Raw genomic sequence first — 20015 nt, forward strand, 5'->3', positions numbered from 1 at the left:
ACCCTAACCTAAGCCCACCCAATAGTGTTAACAAATGCAAAACTGATATAATTTGTTGATGCAACCATGCCGCTATGTAATATGTAGATTTTAACTGTTTAGTCGAACCGTAGATACACAGGATTTGATCCGGAGTTCTTCACTTCTCAAGTATGTTAGCGAACAAGCGTATCATCTATGAAAACCCATAGATATAAAGCTGGATATGTGTAATGCTAACAATCAAAAGCATCAGTTTTCAAATATCCCAGCATATTAAAATTATTTTAAAGTCATTATCATAATATTCAAGTAACTTTGCGAAAATTACGCTTTATTTATCGAAATTGTAAATTTTTCTGAAAAGGAATAAAAGGTGTCAGAGTTTTACTGCCTCTAGTGTTCTTTTTTTTGTACCTGGTATGTATTTCATGTTTCGTGAAAAAGTGCCCCAGGTACGTTTTTGCCATAAGACCAGGTAGGGTATTTCTGACATAGTAAACTTGCTCTGTTTCACACCTGGTACAGAATTGCAATTGTACTGTGTAGCACTTTGGTCTGAGTCTTGTGAGTCGTGACACTCGATTAAACGCTCAAGCAGAACCAAGCTAAAATGACACGGTTGATTCAGCAACACTTTTATCTCACGTTTGCTTTTACTAAAAAAAAAAGTCAGAGAAAGTGTATGTGCTAAGTTATTTTTAAACGTGACAGAGCATTAACCTTTTAGAGCCTCGCACTAAACATTTCTGAACTGGTGAGATATGTACAACAACCAAAAATACATGCTTATCTGTTTCCAGTAAAACTGAACATGCTTTAAGCATCACTCACTATACATTTCACTTTGAAAGAGTCACAAAAAGTGCAAGAAATGACAGCATGTTTTTCTCAAATGAGCCTGGGTTGCTTTTCAGATGTTCTAGCATTTAGAATAGTACAGGTGCTTCTCAATAAATCAGAATTTTGAGGAAAACTTCATTTATTTCAGTAATTCAACTCAAATTGTGGAACTCATGTATTAAATAAATTCAATGCACAGAGACTGAAGTACTGTAGTTTAAGTCTTTGGTTCTTTTAATTGTGATGATTTTGGCTCACATTTAACAAAAACCCATCAATTCACTATCTCAACAAATTAGAATACTTCATAAAAGCAATAAAAAAACATTTAGTGTCTGCAAAGATTGCAAAACATAGGTTTTAGTAGTAATGTGCTAAATTGGTTTTCTGTGGTAGAACTCAGTGTGTGGCATTAAATAACTGTACTTCATTCCTGCTAGAAGTAAAAATGGGTGTCCCTCAAGGTTCAGTTTTGGGCCCTATTTTATTTTCCATTTATATAAATAATTTAGGTTTGAATCTGAATCAAGCTAAGGCTCATCTGTACACAGATGATACTATTTTGTACACCTTTGCTATGTAATTGAAAGAAGCAATTCATGATTTACAGTGTGCCTTTAGTCAGATACAAAAATCTCTAGTAGGATTAAAGTTGGTATTAAATGCTAAAAAACAACAAAATTAATGGTTTTTACACGTTTGCATTCTCTTAACTATTTGTAACCAAATTCCTTGACACTTCTGTGTGTGGTGGCTCTTGACGCATTGACCCCAGCTTCAGTCCATTCCTTGTGAAGTTTTCTAAAATTCTTGAATCCAGCTTGCTTGACAATTCCTCATAAGGCTGTGGTTCTCTTGATTGGATGTGCATCTGTTTCTTCCAAACTTTTTAGTTCCACTCAACTTTCTGTTAACATGCTTGGATACAGCACTCTGTGAACAGCCAGCTTCTTTGGCAATTAATTTTTGTGACTTACACTCCTTGTGAAGGGTGTCGATTGTCATAGAGACCATTTTGAAGGATCAGGAAACCTTTGCAGGTGTTTTTAGTTGATAAGCTGATTGGCATGTCACCATATTCTAATTTGTTGAGATGGTAAATTGGTGAGTTTTTGTTAAATGTGAGCCAAAATCATCACAATTAAAGGAACCAAAGACTTAAACTACTTCAGTCTGTGTGCATTGAATTTATTTAATACATGAGTTTCACAATTTAAGTTGAATTAGTGAAATAAATGAACTTTTCCTCAACATTTTAATTTATTGAGAAGCACCTGTATACAGTGTTTTACAGATGTGCAGGTTTAAATAAGGTAACCGTGCTACACATGCAAGAGAGTAAAACCAGCTCTAGGAGAATGACTGCAGAAGAAAGGAGTTGTTGAGAGGGGTTAAAGATGAGTCAGGGAGTGAGAGGACAACAAACTGCTCTGGAATGCCTTTGTGTCGCTTGGCTAATATTTGCTCATGGATTTGGCTTTTTCCTCTTTAGCTTTCAATGTTTGCAAAGGCAAATGAAAGGGTAACAAGGCAATGGGTTACCGAGCAGCATGGGATCAGTAAAATTGAATAATTGGAGGGTAGACGTGGTGACATTTTGAGAATGTGTTTGTCATCCTTGATGACCGACTCTCATTAACACACACACACACACACACACACACACACACAAGCATATGAAGGCTTACAGGTTAATGCACAAACACACACTTCACAGACTCTTTGTTTCTCTATGCTTTTGAGCTGTTAATGGTGCCCACGCTGTACTGCTTTCTGAATATGAATTAGGCTGTTCTATGGCGAAAATGGTCAAATCCAGTGCGAGATGGATGGGGTGTGAAGTACATCTCAGATAATAGAAGGTGCCATTAGTGAAAAAGAAGAAATAACAGCTTTCGATCACTACTAAACTGAAAACCACCATACAATTACATAAAACGTCAATGATAATGCAATCCCCTCATCCAAGCTCTGCTTCCTACAGAGCAAAGCTGAGTGTCTGGATAGCATCAGACAAACAGTCACATGATATACACCATCAAGGCCTTTCACTAACGGCTTTAACAGACTCAATTTGAACTCTAATGTAGCCAATATAGTTTGTGTAAGCCAGACATGTCTCAGCCCAAGCATGACAGCAACATTCACAATTCTATTTTGTCATTTGGTAGTTGTGTCACACTGAAATTCCTCCACCTATTACTCCAAACAGTCTAAATATTTAAAGACTCTCTTTTCTGTGTAATTAATAACTCTGAAGCATGCTGGGTGTTTGATCAAGGTTAAGACTGTAAAGACTTTCAGAGAAGTGGAAGTGGAACATTACGCAGAAGGAGCAACTTACCCTCATGTCCTTGTCCTCTCTTTAACACTTCAGAAGTAGGGCAGAATTGCTGATGTTTACACAGGGGAGGCTGCAGTGAAATGGTCATTACTGAGCACACTCCTAAATATGCAATGACTCATACAGAGACTTTTTTAATAATTGTGATGCCAGTGATCTCTCTACTTGGTTTCCTACTTATTTGGATTTATGAGGCGAGTGCTGTGCACAATGGAAAACAAAGAACTTCAACAGTGGGACGAGGAAAAAAAGATCAATAATTCTTGTGTAAAATCACCTCAAATTCTATGATTTCTCCAGCATCCACGGATGCAGCCCTAGATTAGCCATTCTCAAAGCAAATCTAGAGAGAGCTGCTCTCATTTCCAAATGCAATTTATTTATTAACAGACGCTTCATCCGCCTCTCAGTGTAGATGAGCGACAGAAACTCCAAAAACCACGTTGCCACTGTGACTCCACTTCTCTGAAAGTCACTTACGTTTGCATATAAATGATGTGTTTTTTTCTTCCTTTGCAGTCAGTAGTTGGCCAGAATATACTTATAGGAACGGTTCAGCCAAAAATGAAATTGTTTCATCATTTATTCACCTTCACATTGTTCCAAACCCATGAGACTTTCATTCATCTTCAGATCACAAATGAAGATATTTAATATTCTCTAATCGTTTTTGTCCATAATTAGAATTCTAGGCAATCAACATTTTCAAGCTTCAAAAAGAGATTTGAAAGTCTTCAGAAGAGACAATCTTTTTATATGAGGAACAAATTTAATTACAGGTTTTATTCACATTTAAACAGTGATCAACACACTTACATCAACCTCGTCCAATATGGGAAACAGAAGTGCAAACATATATACCAACAAGGTTTGCTTTCATGTGTCAAACAAGAACGGCTGAGTTTCCCGCTGGTTTTTACTAATCATCTGATGCATATCATGCATTAACTGGAAAGCATTTTCTCAATCTAGTAAATTCTAATCTAATTAACTGGCTTCTGAGAGCATTTGGTGTGCACTAAGGGCACATAGGGGGCACTTCTGGGCATTGATCTGAAATCTAAAGTGACTAGATTGTGTGGACTGAACCAGGATGTGAACGCTAGTGGAAGCATGTGAATGCACATCAAAGTTCACTATGTGATACAGTACAAAAATCATGCTTATAAGGTACCAGTTAGATATAGTGAGTGTTTTGAGGATGAAATAATTATTGCATTTTCTCAATTTAGACAGGTTAGTCATACTGTAGGAGTTAGCTGCTCTTGACCAAATTTAGCTGCAGTTTAATCAGATCATTGTTTAAAAATGATTTGCCTGAATTAAACAGTTGACGCAGATATTAAAACATGGCTGCAGCAATAAACAAGATCTACACTGATATTTATTAACACACATTTAAGCAAAAAAATCATTATAAAAATTTAACAAGGCAAACAAGGGTCACATACTGCATGGTATCCCCCAAGGTTTTGTTCTAGGCCTCCAATTTTTTCACTCTGAGAAACATTATGGTATGAGACCGCACTACTACACATCAACATACTGTATTTGGCTTAAGGCTAGTTAGCAAGTCTAAGAAAACGATACTGACTGTAACCATCTGTACAATATGTCCATAAAAGTCATTTATTCTGACCTGGTTTGTGCACATAAGTAACATCTGTAGAAGAGCTTGATTTTACGGAGGGAGTAACTCAAAGAGCATATTTTCTGCACATAATGGAGTAGAATTTGAAACCTCTCCACTGTAATACTTTGATGGCAGGATGTTTTTCTGGATCACACATTTTTGTAATAAATCCAAAACGAATGGAGCAGCCATTCACAGACCAACATATTCCACACAGATGTCAAACTGTTCACACATTGGATTTAAAAATACAAATTACAGTTAAAAGAGTATGATCATGTTTTGGCATGAACAAAACATAAAAAATGTTCTAAGCCACTTACTGATCTCACATGAACCTCAAGACTGAATGAAACACAAGACTCAAATCTTCCTGATTCCTCTGTGTTTTCTCTCTTTTGTCATTTTGTTCAAGTTAAGTTATTTTATTATTAAACTCTGATGCGTCTGATATTAAAAGCTGATGCATGAACCGGAAAACTTATCGCTAAATAAAATACAGCATTATCCAAACATCATATTTGTGAATTGACAGTAACAACAGCTGGATTTCCCAAAACACTAAGCTGAATGTTACACAAATGTAAGTAGCACATAATTGCTGTGGAACATTTCCCAAAACAACTGTAATCGAAGTAGCATGAAAAGTGTTCGTAAATTTCCAAGAGCCTTGGAGCACAATGGAGTGCAATGCCATTATACGCAACCTAAACGCATCTCTCACACTGTTTACGAGAGACAAATGGACACTTCTTAAACATTATCGATGCATTTTGATCATTGAGATGCATTTGTGTATTATTTCAGAAAATAAAACGTGTATGAAAAAACTGCTAATTAAAACAACACTTGCTCCGCGGTGCTTTCTTTTCTTTTTTTTTTACAATGGAGATTCTTAAATCTGCTCATTAAGTGAATGAACTAAGGCCAAATCATGTTTATAAAGGCTTCTATAGTTGTGCTTCTTTGGTTGCACACATACAGAAGAGAGAATCTGCTGTAGTGATGTGATATTTATTGGCACTACACTCAAAAAAAAAAAGTTGTTGAATGAACTTAAAAAAATTTGAGTAAACTTTTCCACGAAATTGAATTACATTTTCCAAACAATATCGAATTAGTTTGAAATTATTTGTTGTAATCTTGTTGTGTAAACTTAAATTATTTTAGTCAAGACAACAAGAAGAAAATTGGTCCATTCTACTAGATAATGTTTAGCCATGCCTAATAGAGAAAGTTGTGTCAGGTTAACTACTCTGAATTTTGTCATGCCTACTATATAAAATAATGCTATGTTAACTACATTCAATTTGGTCATGTCTACTATATCTAACAATGCAATGTCAACTACAAACATTTTTGTACTGCATACTAGAAACAATTTAAATCATTACACTTATCTAACTTGATTCTACAGTTACTTCCAAATGAAAGTGAAATAATTGTGTTCTATTACATTAAAACCTTTTTACTGTATACCTATAGTCTACTGTGAAGAAAGTCAATATGTTAAAAGTCAATCCATTTAGTAAAAATCTGTATTTAAAACATGAGCACATTTAACCTTGAGTGTCTTCTTGCTTAAAACTGCAAATATGGCAATTAAACATGGTCATTAAGTTACAAAAATGACAGTTCAAATAAAACATGAGCATATAAGAATATAACAAAATGTTATTTTATTTTGTTTTCTTAAACATGATATTAAATGTGATTGAGAGACGTAATCACCTCTGCTCATCGTGCAAAAATTCAGATACAACAAAATCACATGAGCATACAAAGAAATAAAACAGCATTCACCAAGGGGTTTTCTCAAACACAGCACACCTAAGTGAAGAGCTTTGTTTTCTGCGCCTGTGCTTTGGCAGACAATTTACACAAGTTCAGCTCGAGAATCATTTTTTGGAGCACCTTAAAAGTGTAGTGGATCTCCTGTGGATGAGTAAGATTTAAAGAGTATATTAGTCCAAGTAGCATGGCTGTAGCCAATGCTACATTACCTAAACCAGAAAGCACCTCCACATCTTCCAGCACAATGCAGATATCTTCGGGGTCTTCTGTTGCATCAGCAAATTCATGCTTTACATCACAGAATCCCTAAAAGGTCTTCTTTATGTCCGCTTCGGTTCTTGCAGGGTCATCATCCTTTAAAAAAAAAAAAAAAAAAAAAACAGTTATTTTTAATGAACAACTCTACTTCCACAGCACATTCATACATTCACGAGCCATCTAAAAACAATGCTATTGCGTTCGGTCACCAGATCACAACCCAACTCAACACCTTTGGCAGACTGTTTTCCACTTTATAATGTAAAATAATACAGTGCCTTTGTCAATATCACAACAATGAATAACTATGCTTCCTTAAAATCTCTAACTATCACTCAGTGACTGTTTGAAATTTTTAATTAATTTAAATGACATTAACAAATTACATTTATAAAATACCAGATATTCTCAAGAGCCATTGATACTTCGGTAACACTTTAGAATGATGTCCATTAGTTAATGTTAGTTAATTCATTAAGTAACATGAACAAACAATGAACAATACATTACTGTTCCTCCATTGATTTAAAACATAAGAACTTGAAATTTATTGCCAACAGTTATGATTTTTTGTTGTTGTTGTCTTGCAGCCATACGAAGCAAAAGTCATTTTATCATATTTTGTATTTTGAACCCGTGAAGCCTGGAATTAAACTGCTGTTTTCATCAGGCCAGAGGAGAACTGGCACCCAGATTAAGTAAACTTTCTCCCAAAGTTTATTTTTCATTTCTGTCACTAATTAAAGGGATAGTTCACTTTCAAATTAAATTTAGGTATGTTTTAGCTTACCTCAAGGGCATCCAAGATGTAGGTGTTTTTTGTTTCCGTAGTAGTTTACATTTTGATATTTTTAGGTCAAACTGTTCTTGTCTGTGACTAATATAATGGAGGTCTATGGTCACCACCTCAAAGAGCATGAACAGAGAAGTCCGAATTAAACAATTCCCACCGTAAGTACACATTGATGACCTAAGACACGAAACAAACGGTTTATGTAAGAAAATGAACCGTTTATTTTGGTTTTATCTCCTGTACACAACCACGTCCAACTGATCTGAGTGCACGAGTACTTCCTGACGTGACGTGCGCACGCGCTCTGGCTTAGTCTGCGCAAGCGCGAAAAGCGCCGGAAGCGATCTCTCGCGTGTGTACATCACTCATTGTTTATGGTTTACCACACAATACACCACCAATCTGCATTGTCTGAAATATAATGCAGTAACTGTAATTATTAATTTGTTTATAATGCACCCTATAATCGTTGCAATTATAATAAACAACACATTACTCACTATTGACAGTGTGCCATTGGGTCCCTCTGGCATTGGACGTCGCCTCTAGTTTATACGTGGCATACTAAACACAATGTGCAAAACGCTGCGGCTCAACAGTGGAGGAAACTCAGGATCTTCAGTCAGGCTGGTGTGTGATACGATAATGTCCTTGTTGTCGTCTTGTAGTTGTTCCATTCGTGACAACATATGTTCTCCAGTTCTGTCGGCATCTCACAACACTTGCTACTAAAACACCACCAATTTTTAAGAGATCTCTGTCTCTCTGAGGCTTGAAGACGTGCTGCCGCAGCGGATGCTTCCATGATCGCTCCTGAGTACTTTATCTGTGTATTCTGGTTTAAATATGGCTGTGACAAATTCAACGTTGTCTGTTGATGTATTGAAATCATCTTCCATTGCAATTTCCTGTACGTATAAATATGTTTAAATCTTCACAGTGTAAGGTAACACTTCAGAAATCTCTGTGTAAACCATAGACAGTAAGTGTAAACCATGAGTGTGCTTTCCGTGCTTGCGCAGACTAAGCCAGAGCGTGCACACGTCACACAACAGGAAGTACTCGCGCCCTCACATCAGTTGGACGTGGTTGTGTACAAAAGGTAAAAACGATATAAATACTGTTTGGTTTCTTACACAAACCGCTCGTTTCGTGTCTTAGGTCATCAATGTGTACTTACGGTGGGAATTGTTTAATTTGGACTTCTCTGTTCATGCTCTTTGAGGTGGTGACCATAGACCTCCATTATATTAGTCACAGACAAGAACAGTTTGACCTAAAAATATCAAAATGGGAAATACTGCGGAAACAAAGACACCTACATCTTGGAAGTCCTTGAGGTAAGCTAAAACATACCAAAATTTAATTTGAAAGTGAACCATCCCTTTAAGTTTTGGTTCCTTGCCACTGCCACCTTTGGCGAATGTGGATGCTTGACTGATTGCATAGACACTATTGGAAGAGAGTTGAACTGGATGATGACATCACTGAATAATCAATGAACTGACTTTTTCTTAAAAAATAAAACAAAAACTGTCTGTTTGTTATTGTCCTCTTGCATTACAGACAAACTATTTTCCTGTTTAATTATGCTGCTTTGACAATGTGTATTGTGTAAAGTGCTATATAAATAAAGGTGAATCGAATTGACTATTAAGAACTGTGCTTATCAAACAGGATGATATCACGTAAACCTAAACCAGTGGCTGTGTGGAGTACAAAGGTTTAAAGAGAAGTTAACATCAGTCATTTAATTCATATCTGAGCTTTACAATTTACTCAATATTTTAAAATTAAAAAATGTACATTAACTCTTTACCCATCAGCAGTTTTGATGGGGAATGTCTTTTGATATTCAAACATACAAACGTGTATATATATATATATATATATATATATATATATATAAGAAAGTGTCTCTGCTTTTAAATTGAAAAAATTTTAGGCACAGTTCATGTCACGTCTTTTGCAAGGTCAAGTTTGTTATTACTTGTGATAACTGTTTGTAACGAAAAAGAACTCACCAAATACTCCATCATATTCATCTTCATTCAGGTAGATGCATAGCCCCTTGAGAATGCACTCTTGCTTGGTCTCCATGGTGGCATTATAAGAAAACAGACAAAACATTTTTTCAGGTTTCTGATATTCATACATGACACCCTCCAATACACATCTCTGAGCCATTATGAATTACAGAGCACTATATCAATAGCTTGTATTAAAAAGCAATTTATAAAAAAACTGAAAAAAATAAAAATACTACCTGAGACATTGGCAGCATCACATCTTGAATCTTTTTTCTAAACACTCCACCCTTTTTGGTAAACACTTTTAGCAGATCATCAGAGAACAGATCCAGTTTGGACATGAATTTTGGAGTGTAAAGGAAGGGTTGTGATCCGATGAAATTCATTTATCTGAAGACATAAGTTACAGAGGTCTTGTTTATGGGCAATTCAGCAAAGACAAAAAAGGTTAAAATGCTACAAAGAAAACAAAATATTTAATACAGGGTCAGGGTGACAACTTATGACAGAAATCATTTTCGATTATTCCTCTTGATATATTAATCGCAAGTAACAGAATAACATTAACTTACACAAACAAGCGCTTGGAGAAACAAAACGTTATTAGCTGACTACACAGACATAATGTCGGTCCATGATCATAACCTAGCTAGCAGAAGAAATGCAAAAACTCCACTTACAATTACTGAAGCAGCGAAATGTAATACTTACGTCGCTAAAACACTATTTGTTGTTTAAGACGAGACTCCGTGAACGCGGTGAATTCAGTCACGAGCACGTGAACTTAACAAGCGTGACCAATCTAAAGCCTTCGATTGGCTGCTGTGCGCTTTGATTGGCATCTCAATCGTTTTAACAATGACGAGCAATAAATTAAATATAGATGAGGAAGACCTAAAATATACATTTGAAACTTTGTCACCCTAACAACAGCTAAATGCAGAGTAAGAATTTAAAATCCTAGGGGACAATTTGGCAATTTCTAATTATCAGTCGTGTCTTATGGCCCTGGTTTTATACATTAATTCATGGTACTGAAGGGTGTTCTGTTCTCTCTTGTTCCGCGATTCTTCATTTTAACGTTTTGATACTTTTAGGAAAAAAAGAAAGTCTGCACCACGTGCTGAATCCAGAAACCTAACATCAGCTACAAAAGACACACTTAAGAGCTATATTCATACAGTGCTTATAGAAAAATAACTTTCTGGTATGCAACAAGATATTAAGAAAGCATATTTTAATTAGTTTGTTAATTAAATAAAATTAGATGGACGGTGATAGACAAGAAAAAAAGGCCACTTACCCAACTCACATGTTAGCTGCTGAGCAATCCATCTGCATCCGTTTCCGTTGATGACGTGCATCCGGTTAAGATGAACAAAAAATATTCTTGTTGACTCAATTTAAAAAAATGTTGTAAACCTAATTTTTTGAAAATTACATTGTTTCTGTTAAATATAATTAAGTTGACACCATTTTTACAAAGAGTTATGTTGTATGTGCTCATGTTAATTAATTAAATTGAACAAAGAGCAAAAATCATTTTTTTGAGTGTAGAGAAACTTTGTTTTTTGTTTTTATAAATAGTTTATGTTGAGGTCTAAGCGTTTTGTACTTACAACAGCTCCAGTCTAGTTTTGGAGGAGACAGGCAATGGAATATCTGAGCTGTTCTTATGAAGTCCACAATCAAGATCCACAGTCTGTGCTTAAAGGGACTTCTTCTGGACTTCTTCAGTCACATGTGTAGCTCCATCCATTGATTGTGGTGGTCTAACCAATCTTGTGCCAGCGCTGTGAGTCTCTCTTTCCAAGTGTTCATAATAAGGGCCGTGAAGGATGCGAGAGGGGGAAGAAAGGTCTAGTAAATGGCAGAGGAGTTTCAGGACGTGCCAGGCCCCATTGTGCTGACCCAAAATCAAACATGCAGGTCCCCGATCTCCTTGGTGGCATTGCAAGGCCTATCGCTTGGAGACCAAGAACAATGGCAGCCTGGGAAAGCCCATGGCGCGAGTAAAGACCAGTCTCTTTGGCTTAGACAAGAGGTGACACAGCCCTGACTTAGAAACACAGGCTCTTGCGTATCTCCGGATTCTCCTCATTTCTCCTCATTTGTCTTCTGCTAACATCTAGGCTATTTCATAACCTTCTCGTGAAATTTGTCATTTCCTTTCACTCTTCTAACAGAACACTTGCTTAGCAATTCATTTTCTCATTTCACACTTTTCTAGAAACGTGAAAGCATATAAAACTCTATACAAGAGTAGCTGATGTTTGGAAAGCTGACTTAATGAAAGCAAAATGCTTAAAAGAAACGTTAAACAGTTAGAAGACCTTAAACATATATAATCATAAACCAAAAATAAATAAATAAATAAACAATAATTATAGAGGTCACTACCAGGGTTTGTTTGCTGCTTCTTTCATGGACAGCTTACCTGATTTCATTCAGAAAAGTCATATCGTTATTGTTTTATTATTGTTTGTTAATAGTTGGTAAGAGTCTAATTCAAAGCATGGTACGATTAAACAGGGAAGATGTATGCAGATGAAGATGGAAAAATTATCTTTATGAAAATTGTACTTATGACAGAGAAAATATCCAAAGTTATACTTAAATTTTAAATAATAATCAATGTATGAACTGCTTTCCAATAAACTAAGTAACAAAAGCAAAGCATGAAAAGCCTAGAATGTTCATTTTATATTTTATACTGTTATGTTTTTATGTTTATCCTGAAACTATATGGCCAATATAGTTTTAAACAGAATTGAACTATATAGAAATATATTTAACAGGTGAGAATTTAATAATGGCACAGATGTGTGCTTTTGGGAACTAAAGCTGGGAATAAGAAACTGGTTATTGGATGCTAGAGCTGCTACTGAAAGCATTAATAAATGCTGTAAAAGTATTGTTTAATTGCAAGCCAACTAATGTAACTGTCAAGTGAAAGCAGTGAGGTTACAGTAGCTGGAGAACTCCTTTTGTGAGCATCCTTTACCTGGCAGGGACAAAAGCACAGGAGTTTGAGCCATTTTTTCATTCAATTTACATTTTATTTTGGGCATTATTACCACATTAAATATCTTTGAATAATCTGGGAAGAAAAGCCCTAAACACAATAAATAAAAACCTTAATTTGGGATAAATGACACGTTTTGTATCAGTTAAATATTTAGTACATAATACTTTATTACATAATCTTGATTATAAATGGTTTTATAAAAACAAATTCACCAAAACTCAACCCACTACATTTTGATACGAGGCTAAATAAAGCAAATTTCCACTAATTCAATTGTGATTGATTAATGATATTTAGTGATTGATCACAGATTTCATTACATACTCACGTGGCATGACATGACAGTCTGGTTAAACCCTCCCGAAGGAAGATTGATTATAGTATGCTCTGTAATATTAAATGACATTCATGTAGTAAAGTTAAACGGGAGCACTTTGTGTAAACCACAGCATTACTTCATTTGTCCTCTTTTGGCATGGTCTCAGTTCATTTCTCCATAAATCCTTGAGCTGATGTCCAATATGTGCTAGATCATCAACACTTTAAACACAGCTTTTAAAAAAAGTGTCCTCCCAAAATCTGTTTTTAGAACAATAAAGCCATGATTTGAGATTTGTTAAGAGAGTTGTAATCAAACCCTTCTGTGCCCACTCCCACACCACAGATGAACCACACAAGTCCACACGCTGATGTGTAAAACAGAGACGTGTACTGTGCTCCGCGGAAGGATTGATTTTAATAATTGGACGCCTGCCACAGTTTCATCCAAAGCACTACACCGATTTCTCCCATCGAGTCTCAGCCAAGAATCGCTCTCTCTACCTTTAGAGGTTTCTGAAAGCGACTTTCCCCTGGATCCAGTCCAGTGCTGTATGAACGGGCTTGTATCTTCAACAGTTCAGAGACAGGATCTTGCATCACAGAAAATCACAATATTTGGATGAAACAGATTTGGAACAATAGCATCCGTTCTTCAATTACTGCCATGTGTGCTCCGCTTAAAGGCAAAGTCGAGGCCACTGCTTTCCCGTCTGACTGAGCCATGAACAAGGGAACAGTCATTCCAGCAGCCGGGGAAAGTTCACCTGCATTCACTGCCAGCCTCTTCAGAAACACAGCAATCAGCAGAATCACACCAGACACAGTGAGCAACCATGAAAGACCTTAACAACCATGTCTTTGACTTCAAAACCACGTCCACACACATGCCAAAAAAGACTCATTGTTGGTGTTGTTGCATGTGACGGTGCCATTGTACGTGGCTCTGTGTGGTCTGAGCTCAAGCCCGGTCAAGGTGACTTCCTGTCCAGTGTTACATGAAGCAAGCTGAACAAAGTCTGAGTTTCACAGTAGGTGAACTGCTAACGTTAAGGCTAATGTTCTGGCAAATCCTTCTAGTAACATTGATAGAACTTTTACTAAAAGTTTTCTGCTCTTTAATAATGCTCTCAAAATGTTACTCAAAACACTCATGGAATACTTTTTTTCCTCTAGCTGAACATTTGTCTGTTCATTACATTTAAAATTTTCAAAAGTAACTCTGCATACTGATAATAATAATAATAAATAAAACAGAATGTTCCCTTATCATTCACAGAACTAAGAAAAAAACATTTCTGAAACATTTGTTAAAAAATGTGGACATATTGTGGCTTCTGCAGTCAAGAGCCGATCACATGAAACATGAACAGCGACGGTTTGATTCACTTCTCACAAGAAGAGACGGAGCAATTCTCTTCTCTGCTGAAGATCAAGTCAAGTCTTCCTCATGTACAAACATACAGAGAATCCCTCGGTGCAAACAGAGAACACTAACAGTACAGCCTAAGAGATTATTGCAAAATTATGATGAATTTATGCATTTAAAAGGCATTAAAAACACTGCTGCTGCTGCTGTCGTCAAACACGTGCAGACAAGAATATATGTACATGGCACAATTTACGAAATATTTCCCATGAATTAAGAATCTGTTCCCTTTTTCTATTAATTCATTCCCTTGTATATATATTAGTGCTGTCAATCAATAAAAAAAAATTAACTAATTAATCGCACAATTTTTTTAAATTAATCGCGATTAATCGCAATTAAAAGACTGAAACTTTTTGGATATGTAAATGTAAATAATTAATGTAAACTCAAGACAAAGAAACTATTTAAATTCAAAATATGATTGTTTATTGGAATTTTTGTTTAACTTGTAACACAGATTTTCTCATGTAAACAACATACCTGCAATAAACCATCAATATCCTCCAAATTAACTGTTGGCTTGAAAGCCATATTTATTACAGAAATAAAAACACAGGCATGTAAGTACCATTTGAATTTCAAAACAATCAATGCCAATAAAAAACAAAAATGATTTCCATGTTGAATTCTAAGTGGACTGCAAAAAAATTCCAAAGTATAGTCATTGCTAGTGCTTTAAGTGGGCCGGTACGCACCGGTACTCAGTACCGCCTCTTCCAAATATAGCTCTTGAGCGTACCGCCACCTCTCCGTGCGCCCAGAACGTGCTTGTAGCGTAACGGTACGCTCATTTGGACATCTGTTTTAATAGAGGTTTTAATCTTTTACCTGCACTGCCGATTTTCAGAGCGCCCTTCACAATGCAAGCTTCCTAATTCATCCCACCGAGAGCAGAAACTACATTACCCATTCACCCTTAAGTTATACAAGTGAATAGCGCATGTGTCGCTTTTCCCACTGTAAGAGAAGGCGTGTGAAACTCGTTATGGGTGTACACCACACTCGGTTCGGTTAAAAATCAAATACAGTTAACAACAACACTTAATATGTTTTCTTGGCTTCAGACTCTGAATACTGCAAGAACAAGACCAGAATCTGATGATTCGCTGACTGACACCTCACCAAATTTGAATCCTATCACTGTGCAGGTCAGACTCAAGCTAATGAAGTAATGCAGCTCTTTCAGGTAGGGTGACCAGACGTCCCGAAAAATTTGGGACAGTCCCGAAATCTAAACTGTTGTCCCGACTCCCGAATCTGGCCCTAATTGTCCCGAAAATTATACTAAAGCAAAATCTTGAGTATTTATAGTCTGATAAACATTAAAAACTGTCTGCGGAGGTTGAGTCGTCCTGCAGCCCCCGCTGGCTGTTCATTGGCTGCAGCATCTTTTTTCTAAGTTCTAAAAAAATACCGTAGGCGAATAGGCACAAATTTAGATATTCATTTATCTAATTAATCTATAGCCTATGCACAAAGACAATATGATCTTTTTGTCCCCTTTTTGTTTTAAAGCTTGATGAAGAGAGAGAGCGCAAGTTGCTGCAGCTGCGAGGAGGACAGTGATGCACGCGCACAGGAGTGATTGACAGTTCGCGGCACTGTGTACAAAAAATACTCCGCTACACAATTATTTCGATATTTTCGTTTAAGCTTATTAACGTTAGCGTTACAGAAAGGTCTGATTTACGCACTGTTACAACAGTCATTGTTTTTTTTTTAAACAATGACATTTGAGTTCATGATTTTAATGTTGCTGTTTCTTGTGGCAGACTAAATGAAGAGTAATGTTTCTTGTGGCAGACTGAAGAGTAATCAGGCAGAGTTTTATACTGAAACTTTCCGTCTAAAAGTCCTTCCTTGGTCTTATCCATATTTCTTTGCACGTTGAACACACATAGGCCACAACCGGAAATAAAAAAAACTGCAACCGCGTTAATTGCGTTATTTTTTTTTTTTACGCGTTAAATATTTCAAATTAATCGAATGCGTTAACGCGCTAATTTTGACAGCACTAATATATATATATATATATATATATATATATATATATATATATATATATATATATATATAAATTTTCCCCCAGCTGTCATGTAAGGGGTCTGTAAGTTTGTGAAAAATCTGAATAAGAAAGTAAATCAACTGAATTTATTTAATAATTTAGTTCACAAAGTACATATAAAAAAACATGGAAGGTATCAATTTCAAATGCTTTACATGCTTCAAAGCTTTAATTAATATGTACATATTTATATTATTTTGAAATAAAAATTTGATTTCAATTCAGACATCAAAACATAATATAATATTGACTCAAAACAATCCAGTTTTTGGGCTGATGGAGGAGAACAGCAGGAAACGGAGCCGTTCTCTTTTCCCCCGTGTCGTTTCGCTGAATAAAGATGTCTGCCCTGGCAACATTTCCAGATCGCTTACAGTTTTTACAGAGAAACCGTTGTAATGACTTATAAACGTCATATCCCTCCATCATTTGTGTCAGTGTGTGTTGAACAGGGCGCCCGAGGGAGGCTCTCACACACACACACACACACACACACACACACACACACACACACACACGTCACTCCTGCTGATGCTCTTCAGTCTCAATCTTTCACAGAGCCTCTCCTGTCATCAATAATGGATGACAGCGAAATATAGATTCTCTTGTACATACATGGAGAATTCTGTCTGTGTTTGTCCTCTTTTCATCTCTCTCTCCCTGTTGTTGGTTTCCACGTCCCACTCGCTCTGAATATTTCAGCGTGTTTTTTTTTTAAAGATGTCTCTCAAATAAGTCTGTGGAGTCTCTCACTAGCTGCATAAATCATTAAAATACAGCAACAACATAAAGATCCACCTTGAAAGAACAGGAACAAAGAGTAACAGACGGCTCAGTCTGAAAATCAAGATCTTTCACTGGAGAAGCTGTTTCTGATAACTACACAAACTCTATCGCAGATCTAAATGGATCAGTGGACTGCAATGAAGACACAACTAATATCACAGTAAAATATGACAACTTCCTCCAACTTAGAAGGTCCACCTACTTAATTTTATTCAATAAACCTAAAAGTTATCATGGCATGAAATCCCATTTAGATTAAGTCAAACATGTTTGCTATGTGTCTTACACGCTTGAGCTCATGTTTCTATAAGAAGTATTTCTACACCAAAAAGGGGTCACTTCAGAATTCAGTGAAGGGATATACAGTATATACTGTATGTATATATATAACCTTTATAAGTGCAAATTCATACATTTACTTAACAAATGCAATTTGAATAATAAGACACTGTAGGGTGGTTGTTACCAGTCAAATGAATCTTTGCACTGCAGAAGTGGCACAGAAACTGCATCTGAAGTGGCATTTAGACGTATCTACACAGACTGTTTAATGCAGCTCAGAGATGCCATGAATGCATTTACACTGCAGTTACAATTGCCTGCTATTTCAGAAATGGACTGCTGAACTAAAACCAAAGCCATCCAAATCATGCACATCAAGAACAAAATACTCATTGCCTTAGTTAATGGCAATGTCATGTGAACACTCATCACTAGAGGAAAACAACAGAAAAAATGACACATGAACTATTCACTTTAAATGGTCATGAGGAATCGAAACGTGATGTACTATAAAGCTTCAGGACTCAAAAAGCAAGCTGTAGAAATGTTTCATTATCTGAAACTGCCTGCCACATCAGCAATTGAATGTTAAACATCTAGTTTAACACCATGGCCTCTATCGCTCATCCACTGCGGCATCAGAGACAGAATAAAACAGCAGAACAAATGCTATTCCAACACAACAACAGATCATTAAGAGCTGTTCACAAAGCGTGTGTTCTGTCTCAGTAAGCATGAACTGAACAGACTTTTCTGACAGCTGCTAGAAATTCATAAAGTTTATCTTTGAGCGTTATGAATGATCAGTTCATCATAAGAATGACTCTAAAATCTCTCCAGAAAAGTGCAGATGTCAGGGACTCACAGTCTGGACAGAGCGGCGTTCTTCTGAAACAGGAGCTCTGGAAGCTGGTGAAGCTGGTTTCTGTTCAGACGTCTTTGAGAAAAGAAGAAACAAACACAGTGACAGACTGAGCAAACACAAGACAACAGACATCTCCGTGTGATTAGCAAAGCCATGATTAGCACACAAAACAGCTGATTCAGGCCTCGTGAGGAGGCGCCTCTGGAGGCTGAACCGCGAAACTAAACCTGTAGTAACTAAGAAGATGCTTTAGATAATTACAGCAAACCTCCGAAAATATCTCAAAGAATGCTGGAAACTATTCAGATCAGTGAGATCATCTTCATGTTTTGGAATATCTTCTTTAAAATAGGAAGGACCGTCACTATAAAATTAAAAGTTTGCAGATTTTATATTCTTACAATATTATTATTGAGTGTGTGTGTGTGTGTGTGTGCTAACTGTGCCCAGAAATCCACTTTAAATGTAAAGTAAGGTCACCTAATATAAAACGGGACCCGTTTTTGTAATGGAAGAAGTGTTTGCTCTTGAATAAAGTCCACTTCTTCTGTCTATCAGCAATTATCAGTGTCAAAATGATTGAGACAATCTATCAAATCAAAGAAGACAGGCTTTACTGAATTCTCAATGTGATGCCTAATGATGAAAAAGTGTGAGGTAAGACGAAGGCTATGGCTGATTTGTTTTACATGAATGCACACGATTTAATGAATTTAAAATATATGACATAGAATTGACATATAAGACATATTTGCCTAAAATATTTAATAATGAGATTTATATCCTGCAAGTGTGTATTTCAGTGAACACTCACAGTCTCTCCAGCTCTCTCATGTCATCAAACGCGCCGCGCTCCACCGTCCCAATCTGGTTCTCCATCAGCTGCCTGTTCAGAGAGAGGACAGAGATTTGAGGAACACAGATGCTGCTTGTGAACTACAGAAGAGGAGTACTGTGAGCTTCGTGCGGCTTTAAGCCTGTCTCACACTGAAACAACCAAGACTACTGGCAATGCATTATAAAATGCTTATAGGATGTTGAGCTGAGAAACAAACTTGGTTTGTCATGCACATAATATGTGGAGGAAAAGCACATTTACATCCAAGAGAACCAAAGCCTTCAAGGGTAGATATAAGCTGCTTAATTGCAAAATATAGTGCTGATAAATAGTTTCATGGTGCAATGTGATTTAGTGAAGTAACAGGGTCCATGCCTGTGCTTTCATTGCACCCACACAAGCACTGTGAAGAGAGCTCCCTTGGAAAGACATTTAGGACAAGAGTCAGGATATCTGTCTGCCCTAACAGAGCTTATACCTTCACAAAAAGTTTCAGTCCATCAAAACACCACACATACTTTTGCAACAAGAAATAAAGAAAGTGAAATGTGACATATAGAGCAACTTACAAAACTCGCAGATACTTGAGTCCAGAAAAGTCATTTCTGTTGATGCGTGTGAGATTGTTTCCGTTTAGTTCCCTAAAAAAATGAAACATATTGTCAATACAGGTATGCATATTACATTCATGCTCAACAGCACATACATACACTCTAACAGTACAAGA

General features: G+C 36.4%; 1 protein-coding gene and 1 long non-coding RNA gene across 3 annotated transcripts in view; both read right to left on the reverse strand.

Moving 5' to 3' along the window:
• LOC127970042 (slit homolog 1 protein) overlaps window positions 1–20015 on the reverse strand; it is a 68502-nt gene that overhangs the window by 41451 nt on the left and 7036 nt on the right. The window contains exons 2-4 of the mRNA XM_052572246.1: window positions 19858–19929; window positions 19265–19336; window positions 18451–18522 (exon numbers count right to left, since the gene is read on the reverse strand). Coding sequence (XP_052428206.1) covers window positions 18451–18522; window positions 19265–19336; window positions 19858–19929 — 216 coding nt within the window. The remainder of the gene's footprint in view (window positions 1–18450; window positions 18523–19264; window positions 19337–19857; window positions 19930–20015) is intronic.
• LOC127970043 (uncharacterized) lies at window positions 6619–11033 on the reverse strand. 2 transcript variants are annotated; one of them, XR_008156486.1, is made up of 4 exons: window positions 10978–11033; window positions 9911–10064; window positions 9669–9738; window positions 6619–6947 (listed from the first exon to the last, which is right to left on the reverse strand). It is a non-coding gene; the product is annotated as an uncharacterized LOC127970043 (long non-coding RNA). The 2 variants fall into 2 exon arrangements; XR_008156487.1 differs by having other exon boundaries at window positions 10987–11024.

Source organism: Carassius gibelio, chromosome B13, assembly GCF_023724105.1.
Source record: "Carassius gibelio isolate Cgi1373 ecotype wild population from Czech Republic chromosome B13, carGib1.2-hapl.c, whole genome shotgun sequence".
Lineage (NCBI taxonomy): Eukaryota > Metazoa > Chordata > Actinopteri > Cypriniformes > Cyprinidae > Carassius > Carassius gibelio.